At 39.4% G+C, this 12,832-nt stretch overlaps 1 protein-coding gene across 6 annotated transcripts in view; it reads left to right on the top strand.

Moving 5' to 3' along the window:
• Nucleotides 1–12,832, top strand: part of PBX1 (PBX homeobox 1) — a 385,571-nt gene that overhangs the window by 356,051 nt on the left and 16,688 nt on the right. For all 6 annotated transcript variants that reach the window (XM_069231494.1, XM_069231492.1, XM_069231493.1 and 3 more), the window contains one exon: nucleotides 9,534–9,623. In XM_069231494.1, coding sequence (XP_069087595.1) covers nucleotides 9,534–9,623 — 90 coding nt within the window. The remainder of the gene's footprint in view (nucleotides 1–9,533; nucleotides 9,624–12,832) is intronic.

Consider the following 12,832-nt stretch of genomic DNA (forward strand, 5'->3'; position numbering starts at 1 on the left):
TCCTGACCCCATTGGACACATAGAGGGGTCCCATAGGCACCCCTCATGAGCAGAGAAACTGCCAAATTTGTTTTCAATCCGATCCACGGGTGGATCCAGAGAAAAATGTAAATAAAGAACAAAGCACCCACTGCATCTAATCTCATGCTGCACACGGCTGAAGAATATGCGCAGCTTGGGTTTCGGTGCATGCAGGTGGGTTGGCTGCCAGGCCTGGCCACAGGTCAGGTCCTGTGGTCAACCCCCATTGTGCTGGTTATATTAACGTGTGTGCATGATAAAAAAAAAACATAGAAATTCAGTGAAAAAACTAAAGGTTACAGGGATGTTATAGTTAAGTTCTGAATTTCCTTACATAAAGCTATAGAATTTCAAGAAGTTATAGTTAACTCAAGTAACTATAATTTGCGCCCTAAGGTAACTATAACTTGCACCGTCGCCATGCACAGCTAATTACTCCACATATTGCATCTTTGAGGACACCGTCTATGGCATCATTGATATTATTACTGCAACATTTGCAATCAAATTATTGATGAGAAAACTGTGCATGGCAGGGACACGAGTTATAGTTACCTTAGGGCGCAAGTTAAATTTATTTGAGTTAACCATAACTATAACTGCTGAATTTCTATGGTTATGTGCGAGGAAATTGTGAACCTAACTATAAAATCCCTGTAATCTTTGGTATTTCCACTGAATATATATATATACATATTGTCACTCTGACAAAAACAAAGGTTACAGGGACTTTATAGTTAGGTTGATGTTTTACCCATACAAAACCATAGAAATTCAGCAGTTATAGTGATACTTATGTTAAGAAGCAAGAAATTGTGACATAACGTTACTTACTAGCACAAGTTATAGTTTCTTCAGATAAATAAAACTATAAATATAACCATAACTGGTGAATTTTATGGTTCTGTATGGGTAATACGTCAACCTAACAATAACATCCCTGTAACCTTTGTTTTTTTCAGTAAATTTCTATTGATTTTTTAACGGAATGTAAGGTGATATATAATTACCATACTTTACTACAACCACCGCTGTGCACAGCCTTTGGCCTTGCAATAACCCCCAACCTCACCCCCCTGCATGCACCCAACACCACACCCCGGTGGTCTGGTGTGTGAGTGGGTGCATTTTTTTCTCCCTAGGGGTTGTGGATCTGCAGATCCATTGAGGATTTATACTTGGGGCCACGCTGAGCACCGTGGTGGATCTGCTGACCCGCGACTTACCCCTAAAAAAATTGGGCTTCTTCATGGACCCCACCATTTGTCTGATGGGGTCAGGATACCTTTATACGACCCATTATGTGTTTTCATGCTTTATTTTTCCCTCCCCTGGGCCACAAGACAAAATGGCAGCGGCAACTTTCCTTTCAGGTTGCAGTCAGCCAATCAGGGCCTTGCTTTACCCTCAGATCTGTGGATCTCCTGCTGGTGGATCCGCAAAAGTTCTGCGTCTTTAGATATCTATATGATTTTACCGTTAACAACTTGAAACTACTGAACAGACTTACACCAAATAACAAAAAGGGCTCTTTCTAGACCAAGATCTAACTTCCTGCCAAATTTGGCCAAATTTGGTGTAATTGCATTCAGTGGTTCGGGCTGTAGCTGTGTCTAAAAATTGAAAAATCCCCATAGACATTGTGTGAAAAGTGTTTTGGGACTCCCCTTTTTCTCATTCCCTGCCCAAGGAATGATCTCAACACTTTCCACACAGCAGTTAAAGTAAGTGGCAAATGACTTTCAAAAATGTGGGGAAGATTTGTCAAACGGTGCCAAAGTTATTAGCAAAAACAAAAATGCTACGTCTATGGGAAATGTTGGTCCTAACTGTAACTACCTACTTGGCTTGTGCCAGTTGGTAATATGTATATATATATATATATGTGTGTATATATATATATATATTCTGTCTTCATATTCAAGGGGTACACTGAAGCATATAAGGTTCAATGTAAGTATGAGATCCTGGGTTGGGGGTCCTACCTATTAAGTGGGCTTGGCCTTTTTTGTAGACGAGAGATATTTAGAAGATAAACCTTTGTTGCAACAGAACCAAGATGATTTATTGGGCTTGAATCTTAATTTTGACAGTCTTAAGTAGTATATGACACAGATTAACCACTAAATATCATTAAAAAATAAACTGCTATTGTAAATAAAAATATTAATGGCTACATTATAAGCAAGATGGAATGCTTCTGTGGACCCAGGATTTAATGACCTTATTTGCTGTTGGTCGATGTTGCTGCAATGTTGAAGATGCCAACCACTGAAACATCTGAAGCAATAAGGAATTGACCTTTCAAAACGCAAATGCAATACAAACAACTATTGGTGTTAAATAATATGTTTGTAAGTGTTTTTAGGGGTTGCGCTTGGAGGTATTGAAGCCTCCGTAACTCATTCATACATTTATATTTGTCTTATATTTGTCTTTTTAGTCACAATATTGGACTGACACTAACACCTTGAGTGTTATTTCATAAATCTTAGTCCTAAAATTATCTAACAGAAAGAGTGAAAAAAGTGTGTATATAGACCCAACTGTGTATATAAATATGTATATATGTAGGTAGTGTTGTAAAAATATATAGCGTAAAATATTTAAAAGGGGTTACTTTGGGGCAGAAGGAGAAAACAATGCCTTGAAATTAAAATATTTAGTTTATTTAATATTTAACTTGCACCTAATTCAAAACAATCCGTCGATCTCTGACTTAAGTGCTCTATCAAACCTTCTTACTCATAATACCCCATACATACTTGTACCTACAGTCTGTACACATTCCTTCCCTCCATACTGCTCTGCATACACACACACACATGCTCTTGCACAGCTACATTGTGTCCCGCACACTCAAACATTGACCTTGCTCGCTTTTTAACACTATCACTCAGTTATGCATTGAAGTATAGGCATATGTCTACTTACTCGTATGCATTCAACCACACACACACAGTTTCACTCTTACACACGCTATTAAACATTCACTCTCATTCACACATACATATACTCTATTCCTAGGCATGTTCAACATGTCACATAATTACAGTGTTCTTCAAACGTATGCACTTGTCAAGACAATAGACTACTTAAAATCCATGGCTCTTGAGTATGTAGCCCACTAACCTGCTCATTACAAATAGTATGGAACTACTTCATAAGTATTCTGGTATCCCGGAAGTAACAATACCATGGGTATCAGGACTTCAGGCTTGTGAGAATACCAGACCAGCATGAGTTTTCCTATAAAAAATGGGCACTATCATGTCGGAGTCAGTCTTCCCCCACATATTCCTGCACGTTATTTCCTGTTTGCTGCGGTTCTTCACATGGACCTGCTTTAAGGAGGTGAAATGTCAAGCCAAGGTATTGCCATGGTGTTCTCACATCACTTGTAATACCTATGTGGCTGGTAACTCCACTTACTGGCCTCACTGGGATAATCGAGCCACCTGTAATCGGACCATAAGGGTAGGGCAGACTTTTTGAAGCTACGAAAGGTCTACACATAGCTGTACAGTATCTCGGCATCTACCAAAAAATGAGAAAAGGTGAGCTCCAGTGTGTAGTGAAAGCTATATTTAGATGGCACCTTCTTATGTGCAAATTATATTGTCACTTTTCACCAATTAGCAATTAGCACACTGTAGAAGAATGGATAGTTTAGCATTTAATTTCTAGAGGAAGACATTAGTGGGCGCGGGAATCACTGTGCAGCTGCTAGAATATGATGGCTGTATATATTACTAGAATATCCAGATGAAGAGATAGCGACGCCAATTTTGTGCATAGCAAACCATGCCAGACTCATTAAGCTAGGTACAACGTTTATGAGTTTTATTTTATAATGTATTACATTTTAGCAACCAAATGTCAGGCCAGTCGTCTTACTTTAAAAATTGTAGTTTCGCACTGCGTATTTTTTGTTGTCTTGTGCTAGGGCTCTGCCCAGACTAAGGAATGAGGGCCCAGGATATATAACTTGGCCCTTGTTTGCCCATTCTGATCACAAGAAGAGGGGGGCACAAGCAATGCTCAAGAGCTCTTTTCTTGGGGTTCCAAGTCAGTATCTGTGTGGACACAGGTATTTACCACTGGTCTTGGTATGAAAGTCCCCTGCATGGCTGGGTAAAGCTGTGCTGTCCTGCCCTTTTACGATTATGGGCAGCCATGTGTATTTTCCCACAGTCATCCAGAAAATCCCGAGAGCCCCCAAAGGGACTCCTCTCACACTATATTTTTATCAACAGTGTACCCTTATGAGGTCGGAGGTGGGTTGCCTAACAAGTAATTCGCCCTAAAAATGTTTGTTCAATTTCCTATTAATGGGGTCCTGAGTTTAGCTTCACATTTAGGGCTTTGCCTTTGTCAGAGACGTAAATAGAGACCCCCTATAAGCTGTTGAGTTGCAGTGGATTACAATATGCAGTGAACAGTGATTTGATGCTTTCAAATCCTCCAATTTAAACCTTTTGTGTTCCTCGAGCGGCACTGGATGGGATTGTAAAGTTTTTTTTTCCACTGGCGCAATCAGGTCTTGTTTTCTTGTGAAGATGGATGTCAGAATTTAACATTGCATAAAAGATTGGAAAACTGTACAACTAAGCAGTAGCTGTTACGTGCGGTGGGTCAAGCAGTAGCTTTATAACACTATTGCCAGCGCAGAACTATAATATACCTTCAAGATGGCTCCTTGCTTTTGTTGTTATTTGTTAACACGTTTAGAAAATGCACAATATGACAAAAATGTGTTTTTTTGTCCATAAACGTTCTGCACATTGAACAAGACATAGGTATGAATAATTCCCTTTTCAGTTGGGTGGTCATATGAACTGTGGCATTTTCGGTCATTTTTTGAAAATATATTTTGTGATTGCATGCATGAGGAACTACCTGAAATGTCAAGTGGCAGTCCAGTTTCAGCTAGGAATGACAGAGCAGCCTGTTCCCACACTAGTTTCACAAATACCTTACGATAACAGACAAAGGGACCTGTAGCCAGTTCTTCCTAAACTGTAGCAGCTTTCAAAACGTACTCCACAAAACACTTTTTTTCTAATACAAATATGTTGAAAATAATCTGTTTGAATAAAAAATGGATGGAAGTGGCGAAATCTGTGGAGTTATTCTTTATTAATAGTTTGTTTTTAAATACTTTGATATCAGATCTTATATATACCTTTATATTGTAAAATGTTGTTAGGTGAGTGATGAAACCAACTTAAAATACCGAAGGCAGCAATTGATAAAACTGCTAACCTTCCTTATGGTTCTTGTGCTTAAATATCAAGTATCAGAAGAATTGTATCAAGAACACAACTCATTAACATTTACAAGCATTTTAACTGCTCATATACTAAGAAAAGTACTAACAAAAGCCTACCTCATCCATACTTATGTGATCATGCACCATAAAATCTCCTCAAGCAACATGCCCACATTATTTCGAAATCTGCTCCAGCACAGTTCTTGGTGAATAGGACCACTAAGATTCAAATCTTGTCTGCCTAAGGACATTGTGTTGTGGGTTTTTAAGCCCTAATAATGTTTGGATTTTGGGTGCTGTAGACTGGATTTGAGGGATCAATATCACAGAGTACCTATCTTGGTACAGAAGAATGATGCAGCGCTTAAAAGATTCTGGAGATGTGGTGTATAAATTATTACTGTGCTGCAAGAAAAAGACAAGTCTACCTACTTTCTGAAGATATCCGGAAGCATGCAAGGCAGACAAAACCATTCTACAAAATATATTCAAGTATCACTCCATTTTTCAAAAAAGATTTCACACCCTTCAATGCAGTCTGCTTCTGCAGAGGCAAAAGTGTAGCAATAGTTATGAATATATTTGTAGACCAAATGTTGAAGTCAGTATAAATGCCTAAAGGTGGGTTTATGTATGTTCTTGTATCAGTCATTCGATTAATTCAATTGTCAAGGTACTGAATTCCATTGTTAGTATAGTACACATACGTTTATACAAGGAGTGAAATAAAATATGTTCTTTGAGGCTTAAGAAAGGGCCACAAGTTCAAGATTGGACACTGGCTTAGGGGCCCTCTATTTTCTCTCCAAAATGCTGCTTGAGGAAATGACTAAATTAATCAAGGGTTCATATGATTTTTGTTAGAATAAATTTAAAAACTCCCTTTGATCAAAAAGCGTGTGCCACACAAGAAAAGAGGGTTTTTTTGCACAAGAATGTATCGCTTCCTACTCTAAGCGCCTTTTTTCCAAATACTTTTAGGGAAACTAAACTATTTCAAAAGCTGGGATTGGGGAGTTAATTGTTTGCTTATTAAAATTTGCAGTTTCCCTGCAAAATGAACAATTGCAGGCATTTAAACGCAACATGCCAGTAGCTGACATATGCAATGCAGAAACATGGACATCGAACCACACTTTCACAAAACATTTCTGTGTGGATATTGAATCTAGATAGACTGCACAAGCGGGTGAAATGCCACTGAAGACTTTAATTGCTTCCCCAACTGCTATTTTCAGAAAGTCACCACATTAAAGGGAGACTTTACAGATTATACACAGAAAGTTATCTACGATAACAAGTGTTACAAACGGGAACATTTTACTTACCTGTAACACTCACTTCATGGCGTGTAGTATAGTAGATTCACATATGACCCTTCAGTTTACCCTGGGAATCGAAGTAGCTCATTATAGTAAATGTTTGAGTAATACACCGGGGGTTTAAGGAAACGGGTTCGCAACTCATATGTCACAAGTAAGAAAATGAAACAGATTTAGAAGAAAGGGTACTTGTATTAATCCAAAGACAATTCTGGGTAACAGAAGAATGTACAGATTGTAAACCTAATTCCCTACAATCTGCAAACTGAATGTTACAAGTATGCAATGGTCATTAATGATTCCAGACTATTTTTAGGTCTTGCACTATTGACAGAAAAGGGAGCTAAGTATTTTGGAACCCGATTTACTAGGGATTCCTAAATATTGGATTGAATTCGAAGACAGATCCACAGTTGTCAATGAAATCATTGAGCCACTTTTCACTTTTCTTCTGAAAACGGTTTGTTCTTCAAAGGTAGGCCTAATTAGGCCTGGCCACTGTGACTCATTAATCAAATTTCCTGACAGCCATGTAGCAGAGGCAACCTGTGGCATTGAGGTTTCAACAGACTTCAACTTTCTACGCAGCAATCTTTTCCATCTTCTGAAGCTTGAATGTTTACACCTTGAATATACTACTTTCTCAATAACTCTATGCAATGTTTGGGGCTCTCTTATGTAAGGTAGGGTGTCGAATCCACATTGAAGTAATACATGAAGACTGGTTACACTTGCTCAGGTATTTTTTGGGGGAATGTTTTGTACTAATGTGTCAAAATAGCTTGGCTGTCACCACCTGATATATAATTGAATGCCCAGTGTATTATGTAAATGTCACCATTGCAGTAAATTAAATATATACCTGGAACTACCATTATGGCACCACCAGATAATTATTTGACGATTACACAAAGGGTTTGCAGTTATATTTTGATGCGTTCGGTATGTGGCCATTCACTGCCTGTGACTTTCCCATAGCATTGAGTCTTTACCATTAATGCTTAGCACTGCATTTCGAGTTGAAGCATTGAATTTAAATCACATACACGTTTCGGTTCTTTACTAATAAAGGTTATTGACTATTTATGAATAATTGTCAATATAACTTTTTCTTTCGATAGTCATTTTATTTTAACTAATTGTGTGATTTTTAATAGTTTCTTCCAATGAGAACTTTTAGTTATGTCTGAAGTCACATCACAGACGTCTTATGTATATAAATACTTTTTACACACCTATGACATGTTGCCATTGATACACATGGCATCCATTTCTAAATTGTTTGCACTCATGAACTTTAAATTAAGGGAGCAGCAAATGCACTTGACTCTTTAGTGTGAGAGAACAACTGTAGGAGTGAAGGGATGGTAGGGCTCAGGAGGGTAAATTAGCTATATGAAAGCTATCTAGAATTTTGTTGGTTGACTGACTATTTCCCACTGTACAGTATTCACCTTGACGACCGTTCCCTAGCCTGGCACTAAATACAGACTAACAAATGCCCTCTTTAGTGTGATAGTGAAAGGATTGCACCAAACGTAAGATTGTGACTATGCAATGTAGGGGTGAGATATTATGCACTCTTTATCCTTGAAGTTTCTGCTGAGAGCATCTACATAATATGGATAATAGTACGCGTCTTCAAAGTCATAAGCTCTTTATTGCTTTCTTAGCTATTCACACATCTTTTCTCTGGACCATATTGTTTCAGAACACTATGCTTTATTCAATATCAATTTATTCACAGAAATGTATTAATTTCAAGCAGTATTAAAACTGATGTTTTGCCTTTCAAAGGCTTTTTCCATGCCATTGATCCTGTTCTGCCACCTTTTAGATAGATTTGCTGATCTTTTGAACTTGAGAAAAGTTAATTGAAGGACGACAGGTTCAATCAAAGAACTCTCTGATGGAATGTCCACATGGCTCATTTTACCTGTGGCACATGCACATTCAGTAATTATATCATTTGCAGAGACAGAATACATTAAAATCCAACCAGCTTGATATAGATACCCCAGAACCTCTCAATTTTCATAACACCGAAATGACATGAAGAGAGATGAACTAGGATCCTGGCATGATCTGAAGCTTGCCCAAAGATAAATGTATTCTTTTACATCTACAGATGTATGTTTGAAATCTACTCTGTCATGCGGGATATACTAAGATTTTTGTGTTTCAATTATACCTATGTAGAATTGTCTTTAATATTTGGAGTATGACTATGCATGCCAAATTCCTTTGCCCTTCTTGATAGCTACAGGAAAATTGTCAGTCTTTGAATGTGTACCTCATAGCACATAAACACTCAATAAATGTATCCTTTGCAGGGGCAGAATACAATCAGCTTGATATAGATAGCCCAGAACATCTAAATTTTAATGAAATCAAAACAATATGAAGAGAGATAGATGAACTAGGATCTTTGCATTATCTGAAGCTTGCCCAGAAATAGATGTAATATTTTACAGCTACAGGTTTATGTTTGAAGCCCACTCTCTCATGTGGGATGTAGTATGATTTTTTGTTCGTAATATCCCCATGTAGAATTGTCTTTAATATTTGGAATATGACTAAGCAAGTCAGATTCCTTTGGCCTTTCTGATAGCTACAAGAAAATTGACTGTCTTTAAATATGAAGAAGAATACTGAAGTACAAATTGTTTTTCATTATCTACATTTCTATGTCACGGTGCCAGTGCTTGGGGTGGGTCTTACAGAGTAGAGCCACTTCATGCTCCTGCCGTCCTGCTAACAGCTTCTCACTGACCTATGATGGTAACAATAAAACTAACCACCAGGGGGAAATTACTGTATGTGGAATGATCTTGATGTGTTTGATGTAGGAAAACTTGATTTAATTGCAACTCACTTTCTGTTGTTCTTCCTACTGATTGTATTTGTCTCTGTTTTAGGTGGATACCCTTCGCCATGTTATCAGCCAGACAGGAGGATACAGTGACGGGCTCACGGCAAGCCAGATGTACAGTCCGCAGGGCATCAGTGTAAGGAAAAATAGGCTTGTTTTTCATTTTGTTCTCTCTCGTTACCAATTATTTTGAAGCCATGGGGCTTAGAATGCCATTTAGTTGGACTTGTCTTAGCGTTATGGTCACCTACTTTATTGCTTCTGTATCGGTCATGTCAGCAGCAGAGCTTTGTCTGCAAAAAGTGGTGATCGGGCAGGCTTTGTGCTGGCAGCTGGCGTCTAGGCCTGTCAGACACAATCAGTGTTTGCATAGCACCTGCGGCAACGCATGCTCAGCTGAGAGGAGCTTCTAAGCAGGTGACACCTAGTTCAACCACCGCAGCATGTGGGCGGAGAAGAACCGTACTCACCAAAAAATAAGGCAGTGATTTCACTGAATTATGGTGACCTTCTTGTGAGTACTAAGAAAGCGGTTGAACACAGTTGCAATTTAGTCTTGCAACCCTATGCACAACCCTTTCAACATCACTTGCTGAAGCGAATGATATTGTTCCATGGAGAAAGACAGTATGAATTTCAGTCAACATGTAAAGGGAGGGAATGGGGGAAACCATCTTGTTGTTTTTGGGTGTGCTGGCGGCTCGGGCCTGCATGAAAATTCATAGCGACAAGCTGTGTTGCATAGAGTGAAATCGATAAGACAGACACAAGGAGAACTGACTGTAGATTCGGGACAGCAATCCAACTTCATTTTTCAGATCAGCCGTCCGCCATCTCAGTAGCGGTGACAGCAGGCTGGGAGAAGAGGGCAGACTAAGAAAGGAAAGCTGAGCTCTAAACGGGTTCCTGGCGCTCCAGAGGTCATAGCAAAATCAGACAGCAGCAATGATTTCAGTTCTGAAATGCCCTCTCTCTTCTATTTCTATTTGTCTTATTTCTTTTAAAAGATGAGCATTACTATGAAAAAGTAATTGGTTTATTTTTTTTACCCACTTTATAAAGCACCCATGTTTATTTTATCCATGTTTGTTCTCTGTTTAGAAGAGAACTTTGGCTATTTGTGCTAGCCATTATAAATGAATATGTATTTATTAAGGAAGGCAATGATTTAGAGAAGATATTATATCTTTGTTATTATAAATATTTACATATTTATTCTGTTTTAATGCAATCAAAACTAATCAACCTCTTAAATGGAAAATGTATATGAAGCTAGATTAAATATGCATCCAAGAAAAGGTAATAATTCATACACATATATATTCTAAATATATCAATGAATAGACGTGTTTTAGCGTAAACATCTGTGTGTGTGTGTGTGTGTGTGTGTATATCTATCTATATATATATATATATATATATATATATAGTAAAAAATAATGTGGTTACTTAGCCACCTTAATTTAAACTAAAAAAAAAATACCTTGATAATTATTTGAATGTATCTGCGTATATGTTATACACGCACAAACATACATATTCTTTGACCTTTTCTGTTTCATTTTCTAGAAATCTAAAGAATGTACCACATCCCTTCAAGCCTAGTGAAACATTGTCGGAATTATGGGCCATATTTATACTTTTTGACGCAAAACTGCGCTATCGCAGTTTTGCGCCAAAAAGATTAGCGCCGGCTAACGCCATTCTGAAGCGCCATGCGGGCGCCGTATTTATTGAATGGCGTTAGCCGGCGCTAGCAGACCGGCGCTGCCTGGTGTGCGTGGAAAAAAAACACGTACACCAGGCAGCGCCGGCGTTGGGGAAAATGGCGTTAGGGCGTCTTAAAATGGGGCAAGTCAGGTAGAGGCAAAAAAATCGCCTCCACCCAATTTGCGCCATTTTTCACGACGCCCAGACGCCATTTACATGACTCCTGTCTTAGTAAAGACAGGAGTCATGCCCCCTTGCCCAATGGCCATGCCCAGGGGACTTATGTCCCCTGGGCATGGTCATTGGGCATTGTGGCATGTAGGGGGGCACAAATCAGGCCCCCCTATGCCAAAAAAAAATTAAAACAAAAAAAAAATTATACTAACCTGAACTTACCTGAATGTCCCTGGCATGGGTCCCTCTATCCTTGGGTGTCCTCCTGGGGTGGGCAAGGGTGGCAGGGGGGGTCCCTGGGGGCATGGGAGGGCAGCTGTGGGCTCATTTTGAGCCCACAGGTCCCTTAACGCCTGCCCTGACCCAGGCGTTAAAAAGAGGCGCAAATGCGGGGTTTTTTGCCCTGCCCACTCCCGGGCGTGATTTTTGCCCGGGAGTATAAATACGACGCATTTGCGTCGCAGTCATTTTTTTAGACGGGAACGCCTACCTTGCATCTCATTAACGCAAGAAGGGCGTTCACGCAAAAAAATGACGCTCATTCCTCATACTTTGGCACTAGACGCGTCTAACGGCAAAGTATAAATATGGAGTTAGTTTTGCGTCGAATTTGCGTCGAAAAAAACGGCGCAAATTCGGCGCAAACGGAGTATAAATATGCCCCTATATTTGGCGTTTCCCTTTCAGGCATTCGTTCCACTGCACAGAGCACTGGCGTAGTTTGATTAGTGGATGAATAATCTCCGAGGAGACGGACTCCTCAGCTCTCCGTGTCTTATTCCGGGGCGTTGGGGAGTGTCACAGGAATCTTAGAAAAGTGCGAGCAAAAAAAGGGCAGGTGCTGGTAGCAAAAAAATTAAAATACCCGGGGATGTGTTTCGCAGATAAACTCGGGAGTGCGTCTCGCTCGTTTACGCACGCCTTGACGTTTTCCACACAAAAACTGCGATGAGTGACGCGTTGACGCATTCGTTGAGATTCGGATCTAAGAAAGCAAATAGTGATTTTCAGTTCGAAACCGCCATGTTTTGCAACATACATGCTTTATATTTTATTTCAGAGGTTAAGAAGTAGTTTGTGTATCTGAATGAATGTCCCACTGAATGAGTGTCCCACTTTGTGCATTATGTTTTTGTTAATGAACATACAACGTTCACTTCTCGTGCGTTCTTTTTTTGCTTTCTTTTCGTCGAGTGTAGCGGACTGCCCGCCTCTACATATTTGCCTTCAGAGCTCCTGCGGGGTGCACTTTGCCTCACAAACAGGAATTGCGTTGTAGGCAGAAATTGCTTCAACTAGCTCTTGCTGCTGGCAGCACGGCGAAGATTAGGGTGGAAGAAAGCTGTCAACACAGTAAACGCACTTTTAATAATTACTGTTACAGGGGTGGATTTCTGCATTTTGGTGTCCGTTCACTTACTTCCGGTTTGTGATGCATCGAATAGAGGCGGAGGGGCCTCA

Source organism: Pleurodeles waltl, chromosome 4_2, assembly GCF_031143425.1.
Source record: "Pleurodeles waltl isolate 20211129_DDA chromosome 4_2, aPleWal1.hap1.20221129, whole genome shotgun sequence".
NCBI lineage: Eukaryota > Metazoa > Chordata > Amphibia > Caudata > Salamandridae > Pleurodeles > Pleurodeles waltl.